At 46.3% G+C, this 14,925-nt stretch overlaps 1 protein-coding gene across 1 annotated transcript in view; it reads left to right on the top strand.

Annotated features, from left to right (window-relative positions):
• Window positions 1-306: 306 nt before the first annotated feature.
• LOC144142954 (uncharacterized) overlaps window positions 307-14,925 on the top strand; it is a 33,447-nt gene continuing 18,828 nt past the window's right edge. Inside the window, exons 1-6 of the mRNA XM_077674782.1 lie at window positions 307-583; window positions 885-997; window positions 1,064-1,165; window positions 3,274-3,436; window positions 10,660-12,226; window positions 14,532-14,592. Of these exons, the coding sequence (XP_077530908.1) occupies window positions 979-997; window positions 1,064-1,165; window positions 3,274-3,436; window positions 10,660-12,226; window positions 14,532-14,592 (1,912 nt within the window). The 5' untranslated portion in view covers window positions 307-583; window positions 885-978. The remainder of the gene's footprint in view (window positions 584-884; window positions 998-1,063; window positions 1,166-3,273; window positions 3,437-10,659; window positions 12,227-14,531; window positions 14,593-14,925) is intronic.

A 14,925-nucleotide genomic window follows, 5' to 3' on the forward strand; every position in this document is an offset into this window, starting at 1 on the left:
TCTGGCGCTAATTTCGCATCGCTCATGTAGGAACATCCTCCATGTGTAGGAACGAAAGCTGCACCGGCTGCATCGCTGGTGCCAGCAGCGCCAGCGCAGTACGTGTACACTGTAAAACAGAAATTCCTTTGATATACTGGCAATCTTAATTCGTTTGTAGTCTAAATTTTGGCTGTAAGTAATTTTTAATATCTTGAAGTACTTTTCAGTACTGTCGACATGCGCTCGTTTCATGACGGACCTTTCGTAGTAATTTTTGGCGGCCGTCAGTCTTGCCATGAGCAAACATTGTATCTAGTACCCTTTTTTTGTTGTTGTATCGCGTTTTGTTTTTTCTTGCACGACAGCCGTTGCAGCGAAGGCAATAAAAACAGCCGTGCGTGTGCCGTAGGATAGGCATCGATGCGTCTGCAACGCTTGGGTCCTCCCGAAAAACGCTAGACTGTCATTGCTATCGCCGTACGTATTAAAAGAGTAAATCGATCGAGCTCAAGTTTTTTCCTTCTGCAAGCAAAGGCTTTGTGTACATTGGTGAGAGAGCTTCCGCGCCGCAACTCTGTGCTGTGCAAGTTTCGTGACAAAGGTAGGGAACGTTGGAGAAACGCAAAAGGGTTTTGTGGCGGCTTTCTGAGTAACTGCACTGGGAAGAGAGCGGAGGAAATAACGAAAATACCCGTACGTAAACCAATGCGCAGCGTCAAGCTGAACGGCGCTTTGGGGTGCTGAGAGGCGACAGCCGCTGGCGATTGAAAGAGGGGCTTAGGTAGTTACGAAAACGGGCTTTGCGACCACGGCTAGGGGTCAGTTTCCAAAGTGCAACTGTTCGTTGTTTTCGTTGTGCGCTTTGTTGATGCATTCACTGACAACGTGCACGGCGTACGCAGAAACGTCTCCGCCAAATCATGGCCAGCTGGCCGGACCCGCAGGCGTAGCCCGGAACAGAGAGGCCGGCAGTGACTTCAGGAGGCGCAAGTCACCATGAGCGCAGCTAGCACAGGTGCCTCCCGCCAGCTGTTTGTGTTTGTGTTCTGTGCTGACACCTGCGTCTCGTTTTGACTGACAGGGACGCAGGGCGTGCCTCTGAGCAACGGACCAGGAGTAACGCACCTCGTTGTTCCCGCTACCACCTGCAGTGTGGGGTGCCAAACGGACGCCCCCTCTTCTGGTGGGACACCTGCAATCTTCTTATTGTGCAATCCCCTAAGAGTTAATACCTTGTGGGACGAGTAAGACATAGTAAACTGTGCAGCCAAAGGGAATACCTTCACTGTTGGTGCCACGCATAAAAAGCCAACCACACGAAACAGTTTTGTGCGTGCGACGAGAAGTGTCGCAAAATGATGCCCTGCTTTTGACCCACAGTCGCAACCACGCAGTAGCGACGTCCGTCGGCAGCAGAGGTGGCATTACTTGTACCACATTCAGTAGGCTCGAAACAAATATTGGGAAAGAATTACTTATGCAGTTCGTTATAACATCACGCCATTAAACTTAGATCAAAATCTTAGCAGCCTACCTCTGAGGTACTGCTGTTCCGTTTCCCACTGCAAGTTTCCTGTGCATGCACCGTCTGTGCACATGTGCGTACACGCAGAAGTTTTTGCAGTGCAAGGAATGTTGCGCCCGTTTTGCTGAAAGACACGAAAGCTTGCCTGCTCTACCGGGTGCATCAGCCGATCTTTGAAAGTTGCTCCATCAGGACTTCCATCGTACGGCACAGCTTCGCATGAAGACCATAGGGGCGGAGAAACTGTTCTTGACTTAACCTGGTTGTTGCTGTCTTCCCAAATGACTGTTCTGATTGACTGTCAGTGTTGTCGCAATGTTGTCACGAGAGCTGAAAGCCAAACAGAAAGGGTCTTTCTGATGCCACCTCTATATGACGGTGCCCAGAGGAAGCCAAAAGCAGGGCTCCTGTTCTCAACTTCTCAACTTTCTAAAACAGGCTTGCTGGGAGGGATATGTGCTGGGAGCTACACAGTGACACGCTAATCCAAAACAGTCTGCACACCATAAAACCACAAATAGGCAAATACAACGCAGAAAAATAGAACAGGCTTACAGAAATATCAATATGCAGATTAATATATGTCACACACACGCTACACGTATCTTTTAAACAGAACCCCACCGCCAGCTTGTGAGAGGTTCAGACAACGGCTTTCAGTTCTCCCCATATTAATTGGATGTTTAGCATGCCATGATGACCCGCCGTGGTGGCTCAGTGGCTAAGGCGTTACGCTGCTGAGCACGAGGTCGCGGGTTCAATTCCCGGCCGCGGCGGCCGCTTTTCTGATGGAGGCGAAAAGCAAAAACGCCCGTGTGTACGAGATTTCGGCGCGTTAAAGATCCCCAGGTGGTCAAAATTAATCCGGAGCCCTCCACTACGGCACACCTCATCGCCTGCGTTGCGTCGGCGCGTTAAACCCCACAATCAATCAATCAATCAGCATGCCATGATGCAAGGTAACGATATTTCCCTGAACTTTACACCTGTACAATACCCTTACATCCATCATTGTTTTTATCTGATTGACCCCTGATCACAAGTCAACGCCTTTTGGCTTAGTTCACTGACATCGGATTTTTAGCGCTTATCTCGTACCCTGTGTGACACCAGGGCCACCACTGATATCGCTAGAGCTAGGGGCATGTTATGAGCTTCCCAGCTCTGTTGCACTTAACCCTCGCCATAGTCACCTCTCGCTGTAATGATCTCCGCGGTTTAGAGCAAGGGCCCTTTACAAGCATATATAATCTATGTTTGCCAAGTACAGGCGGGGACTTAATATTCCAGACCTCGCGAGTGCATGGCAGATGCCATCGATGCCTACTCTGGAGGCCTGGCGCCTGTTGTAGGGATACAAAACTGTGAGCATTCTGTTTTTCCATTGCTTGAATTTTCATTAACTAAAAATCACGGGATGGAATAACAGTGGTTTAGCCACACTGCAGGTGAATTTCACTGGTTTATCTGGTAAGGAGGTTTTTTTTGTATCCCATGGGGCCTTATTAATCCTTCAGTAACTGTCCCAGATCAGCTTATTCTGTTGTCGTGCGAACCCTTAGATTCAGCTGGAACCAACCGTTCCACTAATCCATTTGGACTGTCTCGCTCCGTGCCAGGTTTCGTTACTCTTTGGCAGGTTTAACTGACGCTTGTGTTTCAATTTTGCCACGAGGCGATTTCCTAGCCATCCCAAGCAATGAGCTAGACTCGGAAAGTATCCTCCGTAACAGCAGCCACTTTCTCTGGCTCTTGCGTGACCCCAGGGCTCGAGGTCAACACCGGGACCTGCTGCGAGGAGTGCTGCGAACTCTTCATTCACGAAAGCAGTGCGTACAAGCACTGGAAAGACCACCACCCGGCAAAGACGTCCGAAGGCCCGGAGAAGCCCAGCTGCTGCCTCTACTGCCCGTTTGCCAGTCATGTTAGGTGGGTCACTGAGGCCACCGTGCTTGTTTTCTGGTTACCTGGACACAGAAGAATGATTAAGCAAGCTTGGTTACTGTGATGAAAGTGGCTGTGAATGCGAAACACAGGCTAAACATGGACTCGAGGTGTGCGGCTAAACTCGGGAGCTATGCACAGGGTTTCAGTCCCCCCCCCAAAAAACACAAACCGCACAACAGTGCACACACTTGGTCTTCTGTTCAATTTAATTCGCTCATGATTACCTAGGGCCTGGTTTGAATCCTGTTAGGGTGAACTTTTATTTGTTAGTTTAATCTGTTAAGCCAGTGTCAGTGCAAATTATTGTTACACGGATAGGCAGATCATTACGACTGAACTTTGTACCGTTGAAGTAGTCAAGTGTTGGTAGCCCTGTAAGCCTTTTGCCGCTATTCGTGGGGTTGTCCTCCCTACTAGTGTACTTGCTGCTCGGGGCATGTTGGGGACGAGAACAGAAGGTTAGGGTGCCAGCGCGGCAGCTTTGGTTGTTAGTGCTCACTGCCAGCATGGGTGCAGCCTGTAGGTCCTCCTGGTCCAGTAAATACGGTTTGTTCGCCTTTTACTTGTGGAATTTGTAGCTGCTAATCACTGGTGGGAGGCATACTGGTATTTTTTATTCATTTCTGTAAGAGTACGGGATGTGCATCCCTGACCTGGGTAGGTGGAAGGGGAGGCTCTCTTATAGTTGTTCATGTTGGGGATGAGTGAGATGATGGGCCGCAGTTCCTGGTGAGCAGGACACAGTACCATTGCTCCCTGTGAGATAAAGGCCACAGTTGTAAGAGTGACCTTGCTTCCTTTCAAGTTTTTGATTCATTGATTGATTGGTTGATTGTGGGGTTTATAATGTGCCGACACTACACAGGCGATGAGGCCCACTGTAGGGGAGGGCTCCGGATTAATTTTGATTACCTTGGGGATCTTTAAAGTGCGCAAAAATCTCGAGCACACGGGCATTTTCGCTTTTCGCCTCCATCAGAAAAGTGGCCACCACGGCCGGGAATCAAACACGCGTCCTTCAAGTTTTTGCATCAGCGGTATTAAACGCCACTGTCTCTTGTGAAAAGTGGGACGGACACACTCCTTGTGGAAATCCTTACATTTGTAAAGAGAGAGTGAAAACTGGTTGTGCAGTCAGGGATCTGGGTCCAGGGTAAGTAAAGGCTCTTGGGCAGGCAATCTCCATGGTAGCAGCACGATGAAATGCCAATTTATTGAAGGGTGCCATTTGCTAAACTTCTTGCTAGAAAAGCGGTGCAGCAAACTGAGATGAAGTAGACAACAGTCACATGCGCCGACAAACAACTGAGAGGTCCAGAGGATAAGAACTAAAAAGATAGGAGAAGCACGTCTTCAAAGGGGTCGTGAAGAGAAAATTGATCCACCTTTTCTTAATTTTATCTGATTAAATAACCTTCTGAGAACGTAAATCCAAAACTGTCACAATTCATTGCTTCTGGAATTTAAAATACGCCTTTTAAATGCTCAATTTGAAGCACATCGCAAGCGTCCATGCGATATCTTCGGTCTAACAGTGACTTCATTTTAAGAACATTCGGGAGAGTAAAGCTCTTGTTGTATATTATTTTGCAAAGCTGTAAACCCGATATTTAAAAAATAATGCATCCTTTATTGGTTGCCGTAAAGAGTTTTCTATCCACGTTACTGGTGGCACGACTGCTTCAGTTGTCTGGCAACTGTTGTTGCAGAACTCGGACTTACTGGATGTTTGTACAGTTTGTAGCCAGTTTCCCTGCTGAAGTTCACATTGCTTTGCTGAATTCTCTTTGCAATTTTAGCTTTTTCATATCAAAAGGCAAAAGCTGCTCAAGCAAAAAAAAAAAAAGCCCCCCCACGTGTGATTTGAACTCGCGGCTGCCAGGCAAGCCTGCATTGAAGTCAGTCACTTTACCTACTTGACCAAAGATGCAATTTTTTTTTCTTTATTGCATGGGAAACTAGCCCGAATAGCTTAAAGTCACACCCTAACTATAATAGTGGTACATTCACTAATACATTTTAAGTCAGACAGGCACACACACGCTTCAAGAAGATGCAACCAGTCCGGCGGCTGCAATGGCGCCGCATAGACATTGTACACAAGCGCACATTGTTCGCGAAAAATTGACTTAGTTCCACGAGGTTCCTCGGCATGGCGGTCAATCATGCGACACTTCCATAGGCTAAACAATCCTATCAGCACGAAAAGGTCATATGGCATGGAACAGTTCTTCATCCCTGGCAGGAATCGTATACTGTAAGGGGTGATGTCTATGTCCTTTGTGAGAGTCCGCTGCAGAACATCCCAAAAAAACACAGCATCCCGACATAAAGCAGTGATCAATTGTCTCCGGCTGGTTACACAAGCGACAGTTAACAGACCAAGGCACATATACACCTTTACTATTGAGCCATGTTTTAACAGGCAACGTTGATGTGTGCAACTTAAAAAATAAAGTTTTTGCAGCCGCTTGGATGCACATTTTCTTGATGCGCTTCAACACACTGTCATCTAAAAACATCAGATATGGTTGACGGTGAATGGGCACTGGAAATAAACTTTCAATTAAAATGCCCGTCAATTCTTTCCTGGAGAGACCTACAAATACTCGAGAGAGAAACGCACAATAAGAAACTTGAAAGTGTCAGCAACCTCTTTCAGAAAGCCCCGAAGTGGCCTAGGATTCGCAGGGTGGGTTGGAGCAAATAAAAAAAACAAATGAGCACTCAATTTATGCTGAATAAAAACTTTTAAAAACGGATGATCAGCCGTTTTAATAAAGTAGAACCGCGAAACGAGCTGTTGTACAAAGGCACCAATCCAACACCACCAGACCTTGACGGGAGGAAGAGGTTATCGCGGCGCATGGGCTCCCGCTTGGACCACCATACGAAGGTAGCCAACACTCTGTGAAATGCTTGAACGTTATTTCGTGCGCAACTAAGGACCTGCAGAACATAAACAAGTTTGGAGGCAAGAAATACATTACACAGTTCTGCGCGCGCAAATATAGACAGCTCCCGCCCCATCTATGCCTGCGTTTTACGCTTCACTACAGTAAGTGCAGAAGACCAATGAGGTCCACTGTTCCGAATCTGATGTAGAGGAACCCCAAGGTACTGTATTGTTTCAGAGTCCCATGTTGTGCCTCCATATTGACGCGGCTGCGTACCCCACCAGCTCTTCCAAAAACCTCTTGATTTTTCAAGGTTGACCTTAGCACCACTTACATCGCAAAAACGCTGTGTCAGCATCATTACCTCCAAAACACTTTTCTTGTCCGTACAAAAAAAGGCAAGGTCATCTGCATAGGCTAAAACTTTGACTTCATAGTTTTCCGGTGAGAAACCATCAATGGCACTGCTTTGGAGAATACTAATGCACAAGGGCTCAAGGTACAAACTGAGTAAAAGGGGTGACAATGGGCAACCTTGCCGTACAGAAGATCTAATGGGAATAGGTCTAGAGAGTTCGCGATTTATAATCGACCAGGTCGTACAGCTTTTATAACAGAAAGATATGCCTTTATACAAGGCTTCCCCAAGCCCAGCTGACTCCAGAACAGCAAAAAGGAAAGGATGGCTAACCCTGTCAAATGCTTTGGCAAAATCAATTTGAAGAAGCGCAACCTGCCCAGCACCATCGGATACGCACTCCAGTACTGAACAAGCAATATGGATGTTGGTCTGAATGCTCCGCCCCTGAATACCGCAAGTCTTTTCGAACCTATCAGACTTGTGATTACAATTTGTAGCCTGCGTGCCAGCACCTTCGCGAATATCTTGTAATCTACGTTACACAAAGATATCGGCCTGAAGTCATCCACGCTTTTCAACTTTTCTGCGTTGTCACTTTTCGGGATTAGTACAGTATAATCTTGGTAAAATGTAGGCTCAGTGACGATGAGCGGGCTCTTGTAGAAGGACCAATTATGCTTCAAGAACTGGAAATTGCCATTTTAAACCTGCAAACCCATAAGTCACCTTGACCTGATGGCCTCACTTCGGAGTTCTACCAAAAATTCTCAAGTATTCTGGCACCTGCCTTACATGAGGCATTTACAAAGGCCTATGAACTCGATGTCTTGGCCAAAGATGCAAAGACTGCACGCGAGCGAGAACTGTGGTATAAAAGCCACTGCGCATATGTAGCTTATCACTCGGGCTTGTTTTTATAAATTCTACTCTACCCACAGCTTTAACCACCAACTTATTGTTGAGCACTTCTACAGTAGCCCAGACAAAATCATATCCAATTGGCTAAACAACGTTGAAAACATTGTTTATTGCAGGAAAGCAATTTAACTGTGCGGTAGTGGGACTCAGTGACCCACTGTGTGACTGATTTCCGCTTGTTATTTTTACGCTTGAAAGGTAAATGATGGGTTCATTTTATTTTTCGACTACTCGAAGTTCCTTCAATAAATGTGCTTATGTAAGTAGTGAATTCCCATTTTAAGCTTTCGATCATTCATCTCGATTGCCAGGCCATGAAGTTCACGTTCGCTATGTAACTGTCATCAGAAGTTATGTCAGACAGACATCTGGAAGCTTGAGCAATACCAGCTTGCAGAAAGACAGTTTAGAATAGTGTGAAGTAGTGTAAACAGCTTACAAATAGCCAGTTTTCTTTAAACCTGGTTACTCCGGCCTGCGCCACTCGTGCGGGCTGGGGACTAACAGCTCAACCATGTTGACCAGTTGTATCAGAGATGAGGCATCCCCTGTTCAGTTGTGGGTGAATTTCATTACGGCGTCAACATTGTAGCTGTATTTGACCCTATGCGAGCTCGCTGTACTCTGACATGTTGTGCAGACAAGGGTGAGCTAGGATTGGCTTCTTTACATGACGTCACTTCACGACTTGAGGAGGAAAGCTTCGCCGAAACCATTACTGCATTTTTTTACCTATTTGCCAATATTGTGCAACGAAATGGCTATGTATAGTTTGTTTATCAAGTTTGTTCATCAATTTTTTTTTTAAATGTCTTCACGACCCCCTTAAGAAGGTTGAGATCGGGAACAAAGCAGACGCGTGGGTGCTGTTTTCTGTGCCAAACAAATTGACCACCCTGCGTGCCGCAGCAAACAATGAAAAGAGACCCAAGTCCACTTGTGGGAAGAACCATGCAAAACAATTCGTGAAAGGTGTGGATTGCTTAGTGTATGAAATACTTTTGCGTGCAGGTCTACGTAGGCCATGCAGGCAGGTGTGTCAACAAAAGTCTTAGAGAGCATGCAGACACCATGCACAAAAAGGGGAAGAAATCTTGCCTCACAGCGTACAAAGTGCAACTGCTACCCGAAGCTTGATCAGACACGGGTCTTGAAATGATGCTGAGATGCCCAATCCCGTGAAATATACGAGGCATCGGCCATTGGCATTAGGGGCATAGATTGTGTAAGTTCGCCTTCGGAGGCACTCATTCAGCGAGAGACATCCTATTTTCATTTAGCTAAAGAGAAAGAATGCTGCTGTTTTTCAGGTACTAACTGGGTTCTCTTTAAGTAGTTGCTGTTTTTAACCCTTTCCCCTTTGCGTTTCCTTTTCGCACTGTCGTGAGATTTTTCTGGCGTGTTCCTATATGTTGTCACTAAATAATGGTAAAGCATGAGCTGCTTAAAGGGACAGACAACCGATTTTTCTCAACTATATGTTCTCTATCCCAAATAAAAGGGCATCACTTAAAGCACCTCGACGAGAAACAGTTTTGCTGATAACTCCCTAGAACTATTTAATCAAAATTTTTAGATCTACGAGCCGAATGTGTCCTCCCAAAAATAATGCCGGCAACCGTGACATACAGTAGCACGGCTACATACTTTTGTCTGTATGCGAGACGAAAAGCGGTATTTAAAAACTTTGCCCCAGCTAAAGATATTGTGAGTTGCAGGCTTTCTTATTCATTTATGCAGTTTTTTTAACCGCTAGTCTATTTTGCACAATGGCGCCATCTGTTGAGACGGACAGTAGGTAGAATGCTGTCTTCATGTTGTGGGGATCGGTAGTTCAATTCTCCCAGGGCGCATTTTTTTTTTAAATGCAATTGGTGTTTTTGAAAGCTTAAAATGAATATCTCAGCAGAAGAAATGCTTCTGACACAGGCAAAATCATCAAAGCTCCTTCACTGGGTCTGTTTACTGACCACTGCCATTGATTCTGGGCACGGAGGTTCAGTTAGCCACACTGAGAGCAACCCAGCGGCGGTGGGCGGCGTGTCTTTAAAATTTCCGAAAGAATGTTTAAAAATACATATGCAATTTAAACATATACAATAGAAGGTTTTCTATAAGTGATTGAACGTTTGAGCAGTTTCAGTAGCTGCAAGGTTTGCAGTTCATGTGACCAGGACACGTAATGTAGTGTCACGTTTGTGCATTACGTACAACCTTGACATCTGAAGGGTACGTTCATTCATACCCTTCAGATTTTGAGAAGTTTGGTGCCAAGTTAAAATTATTCCCGCTAGTTTGTTTATAAATCGCCTGTGGTTACTCGACTATATAAAACGCTGGCTTTCATATGAGCTAGAGAACGTGTACACAACAAAAATCGGTGGTCCGTCCCTTTAACCATCTGACTGCTTCTGCAAATTTGCGCACACCTTGTGCACAGTTGAAAAGTAGCATTTCCAAAATGTTTAAAACAGCATTACGTTCTGTGCAGACTGCTGCTGAGCACGAGGTCGCGGGTTCGATTCCCGGCCGCGGCGGCCGCTTTTCTGATGGAGGCGAAAAGCAAAAACGCCCGTGTGTACGAGATTTCGGCGCACGTTAAAGATCCCCAGGTGGTCAAAATTAATCCGGAGCCCTCCACTACGGCGCGCCTCATCGCCTGCGTTGCGTCGGCGCGTTAAACCCCCACAATCAATCAATCAATTCTGTGCAGACTACTGGAAAACTTTTAAACAGAACTTTGTGTCTCACCTCTTGCAATCACTGCTTCAACCTTGCAGCAAAGAACCTCTGAAAGCTTAGTTGAACATCTTCCTTCCTCTGAAAATGTGCTGCTGCATCAAAAGGGGACTTCAATTGTAGAAAGAAATGCAGAGAAGAGGAAAGCACGATGAAACGAGAAAAATACATAAAAAAGAACCTTTATGAGTGCCTTTATTGGAGTGTTGCACGTTTATATGCAAAGACAAGCTCCTGGAACCCTGTTGATTGCTAACATTTTGTACTCTTTCTCCACCTCATCCACCCAGGAACTTCTTACAAGAGCGTCAGAAGAAGCAGGCCGAGAAGCAGCCTTGCCTATTCTGCTCACCGTGCTGTCCCGAGAAAACTTGCTCAGCCGTCCACGGGGGGCAGTTGATCCAAAGGCCACAGATCTGCAGTTACTGCAAGAAGCTCCTTCCCTCTCAAGACGACTTGGACGCCCACGAGAAAGCGCACACCAGGAAGAAGCCGTACGAGTGCTGCGCCTGCCACAAACACTTCTTTCACGTGTACCACTTGAACTCTCACCGGAAAACGCACCTCGTGGAGAAGCTTCTGCACTGCCGCTTTTGTCCGCGACTCTTCAAGCGGAGAAGCACCTGGAGCAAGCACGAGAAAGAGCACCTCAAAAAGGAGAGGCCCCACCCGTGCGAGGTGTGCCAGAAGCGCTTTTCTCGAAAACGGGACTTGGTCCTCCACATGAGGGTGCACACCGGTGAGAAACCGTACAAGTGCGACGTCTGCGACAGGCGCTTCGCTCAGCGATCTGCCTTCACTTCGCACCTGAGGACACACACGGGAGAAAAGAGGCACGTCTGCCGCTTCTGCTCTCGGGGCTACGCTCGGAGAACCTCGCTGGAAATGCACGAAAGAAGAGATCACGCCAGTGATGTGGCAGGGCGGTCGTGTCGGCAGCGCTATAGTTGCTCGTCCTGTCTCCTGCGCTTCACTCGTAAAGGGGAACTCGACTTTCACGAAAGAACGCAGCATACCAAAGAACCAAATGGCACTGGTGAGGAAAGCTTTTCTAGCAGAGAAGATGTCGACATGCAAGAGGGCGTCCACACTGGTGAAGAGAGCTATGCCTGCCGGTTCTGCCCCGAAAGCTACGCAGAGAAGGGTGACCTTGACGCACACGAGAGAGCACACACAAACATAGCGAAATACTTCTGTAGCTTTTGTCCAAGTAGCTTTTCCACTCATCGTGGCTTGCTGGCTCACAAGCGAACCGCTCATCGGGGCACACCGCAGAAGCCGTACACTTGCCGCTTCTGTCCTCAGGCCTATGATCGGCCAGGCCGTCTTAAAAAACACGAGAGAAAACATGCGGATAATGAGCCGACTACAGAACCCGAAAAGCACGTCTGCACTGTCTGTGACAAATCCTTTTCCTGTAAAGAGGACCTTGCAAATCACAAAAAGTTGCACTCTGGCGAAAAACCCTACGAGTGCAGCATCTGTTCGAAGCGCTTCGTGGAGGAACATCAGCTTTCGTCTCACATTATGTCACACAGCACTGTAAAAAGCTACAGCTGTACCACCTGTCAGGAGACCTTTACTCAAATGAGTGATCTGTCAACTCACAAAAAGCAACACACAGCGCCCTCGAAGGAAGGCTGTAGCTGCAAAACCTGTGGTGAGCTTTTTGTGGACAAAGAAAGCCGCGCAGATCACGAGAAGAGCGTGCATGCCAGCGCTGAGGGTGACACCTATGTGTGCATTGTCTGCCATAAGACATTCGACAAGGTGTCGGGCCTTGCCAACCACTACTGCCCACAAGTGAGCAGTCGCATTTTTGCAGCGACTGCTCAAGCTTCCCTTAGTAATCTGTTGTAGGTAAACACAAGATATTTCATGTGCAGCAAGTGTTGTGCGAGCTACAATATGACTACATAGAGAAGCATACGAAGATGCAAAGCTGTACTTGTGGCCTCAGTCAGAGAGAGAGAGGAAGTTTTTATTTAAAGACAGGTGGGGGGGATTGCAAAGTGGGGGGGCCTCAGTCCTGACTTCTGTTGACAGCTTCCTGGATCAAGTTATCAGGGTGGCGTTGCTCTTCTTCTCTACTAGGTGAGGTCAGCCACTCTCCGAGAGTTTGCAACACTATTCTTGCCGATTTGCATGTGCACCTAAGTAGAGGGCTTTGTGCACGAGGTGCACCAGAAGCTACTTTCTGGCCGCCTCTGTTGCCAGCGCTGAGGCAATCTTAGAGGGCACGTGGCAACGAGTGGCCAGCTTCACTTTGCCTGGTATTGCTATCTTTTTGCTATCTTTTGCTCCCTTTTTTTGCTCTTAAGGGGATCAATGCACTTCTGTAACGCCAGGAATGTGTTACGCTCGACCCAACAAGCTACGCGCGCAGAGTTCGAGAAGGCAGCACCTTCAATCCGTTTTCACCCATGCAGATTTGGGGAAGCCCCCCGCTCAGGCCATTCCTTTTTTGTAGTACAAGCTTGTGGCTATCCTGTGAGCAGCTTGTGGTCATCGTGGGGCAGTGGCGTTGTTACAGCCACCCAACGCAGAGTGGAAGGCCTGGTGTGACCAATGTCCTACCATATGGTACCTGCAAAAGTGCACTTCTGTGTTACATCACTCACTGTTTAAGTGTCTTGTGTTCTGTTCCCTGTTCCTGTTGTATGCCTTATTTTGTCATTTATTATCTCGCTGTTGTTGTGAATAAACTTGTGGGCACATCTGATTTTGTGTGTCAGTATACATTTTTAATGGTTTGGCAGGAGCAGCAGCTTTGCTTTTATGACAAGTTTTGTGGGAGATGTTTTGTGGGACAAGTTTTGTGGAAGATGTGGGCTTTGACAAGTTTTGTGGGAGATGTTGAAAAGAGCCGTGCAGACAAAACACACGCTTGGTTCATTCCAAAGGTTGCCTCGTTATAATTGTACTGACACCTCCTTTAATGCAAACTTCGCTCAAATAAGCTATATTATGAGGAAAAACTGGAATGGCCATGTGACTTACATTTGCCTCACTAGAAGCTGTATGGTGTAATATGTACAGCTCTGCTATTGGCTGAAGCTGGCAAAAGCAAATGCAAGTTAGGCAGGGCTTATAAGCTTGCAGAACGAGCTGTAGTTGCTGAAATGTAATGCACGTTCTTTTTACAGCAGTAAGACTGCTGGGATAAACAGTGGAAGTTACGAAAGCACACTTAAACATAGAAGTAGCAATGCGTACTGCTGTTGGTACTGCGCGCACTATGCTTGTTTTAACTGCACAGCAGCCCAGCGCTTTGGGGTTGTCTCGCACAACACTGGCTGATTGGTGTAAGCAACATTGTCTGTGTTAACCTGTTTGCCAAGCTAACCTGTTTGCCAAGCATGTTTTGCGAAATAATTACTACCTACCATAACAAAAACAGGCGAGGTGTAAACATGGTCAAAAACAAAGCGAGGGTGTACAACAGTCCTGTGCGTATGGTGATGCCTGACGAATTGTGAACAAGGCATTCGGAAGTCTGATACAGACTAAACAGCGCACTGACGTTCATTTGAAGACCTATCCTGGTTATGTTGTTGCAGGCGTCACGAAACACTGTTTGGTGGGAGAATCAAAATTTTAACCTAAATTTAATAATTTATCAGTGATTGAAGCATCGTTTGCTGCCAAACATGCACTGGGGCCACTATAAAACACCTAATTTTTCAAATAAAATAGACTTGTTTTGTCTGCTTGGCCCCTTTATTATATCCGTGGAATTTCACATGCTAAAAAGTATGCTGTACCTTGCATAAGTTAGACTTTTTCATATCGCAAGTTCATTTTTATTCCTTTTTAGTTGAGGTTTTAATTTCCTTCCTTTTACAAATGGTCTACATTTACTAGTACGACGACTAAGCGTTAACTTCACCACTTGTGCGAATTTCAACTTCTTCGCTAACTTTCAGCGACACATATGTAGTCCAATGTATTCATTTGGGGCCAAGATTACAGCTTGCCAAGATGACAGCCCAGTTTTGGATGACAGCCTAGGTGACGGATAAGTTCCTTCATTGACTCCGGATATGCGGCTGAAGCAGCTTTCATTTTTAGATATTTATTTGGGCTTTCTATTTATTGAAAACTGCAGAGCAACTCTTCGCACAGCCGGCTTCGTGCTCTCATATCCTGGCCCTGTGCACAGGATAGCTTGGCAGTGTCATTTTTGGCCGGAGGGGTGTGTGCCTTGCTGCAGTACGTGCGTGGCAAGGTAGCAATACTGTATATGTAGTATTTTGGTGCTACTTACCTTAGTTTAGGCTTAGATATAGCTTGAGCTATATCAGTCATTGAAATTGATCTATAGTTCGGCACCATATTTTTTTAATCAATTAATATACTGAACATACGTTATACAACACAAATGCTCCCACTGCCTTGAGTATTGACCTTTAAAGGCAGCATTAAGTTGGGAGCTTGATGCATTGTACAGAGAGCAACACCCTCGTCTATAACACTGGTTTCGTACTTATAGCCTTATCTTGCCTCGGCCGAAAAACATTTCAAGAAAACTACTGTGTCATTCTGAAGTCTTGACC

This window comes from Haemaphysalis longicornis, unplaced genomic scaffold (assembly GCF_048455015.1).
Source record: "Haemaphysalis longicornis isolate Haplotype H1 unplaced genomic scaffold, Haemaphysalis longicornis Haplotype H1 scaffold_6, whole genome shotgun sequence".
In the NCBI taxonomy this organism is placed as follows: domain Eukaryota; kingdom Metazoa; phylum Arthropoda; class Arachnida; order Ixodida; family Ixodidae; genus Haemaphysalis; species Haemaphysalis longicornis.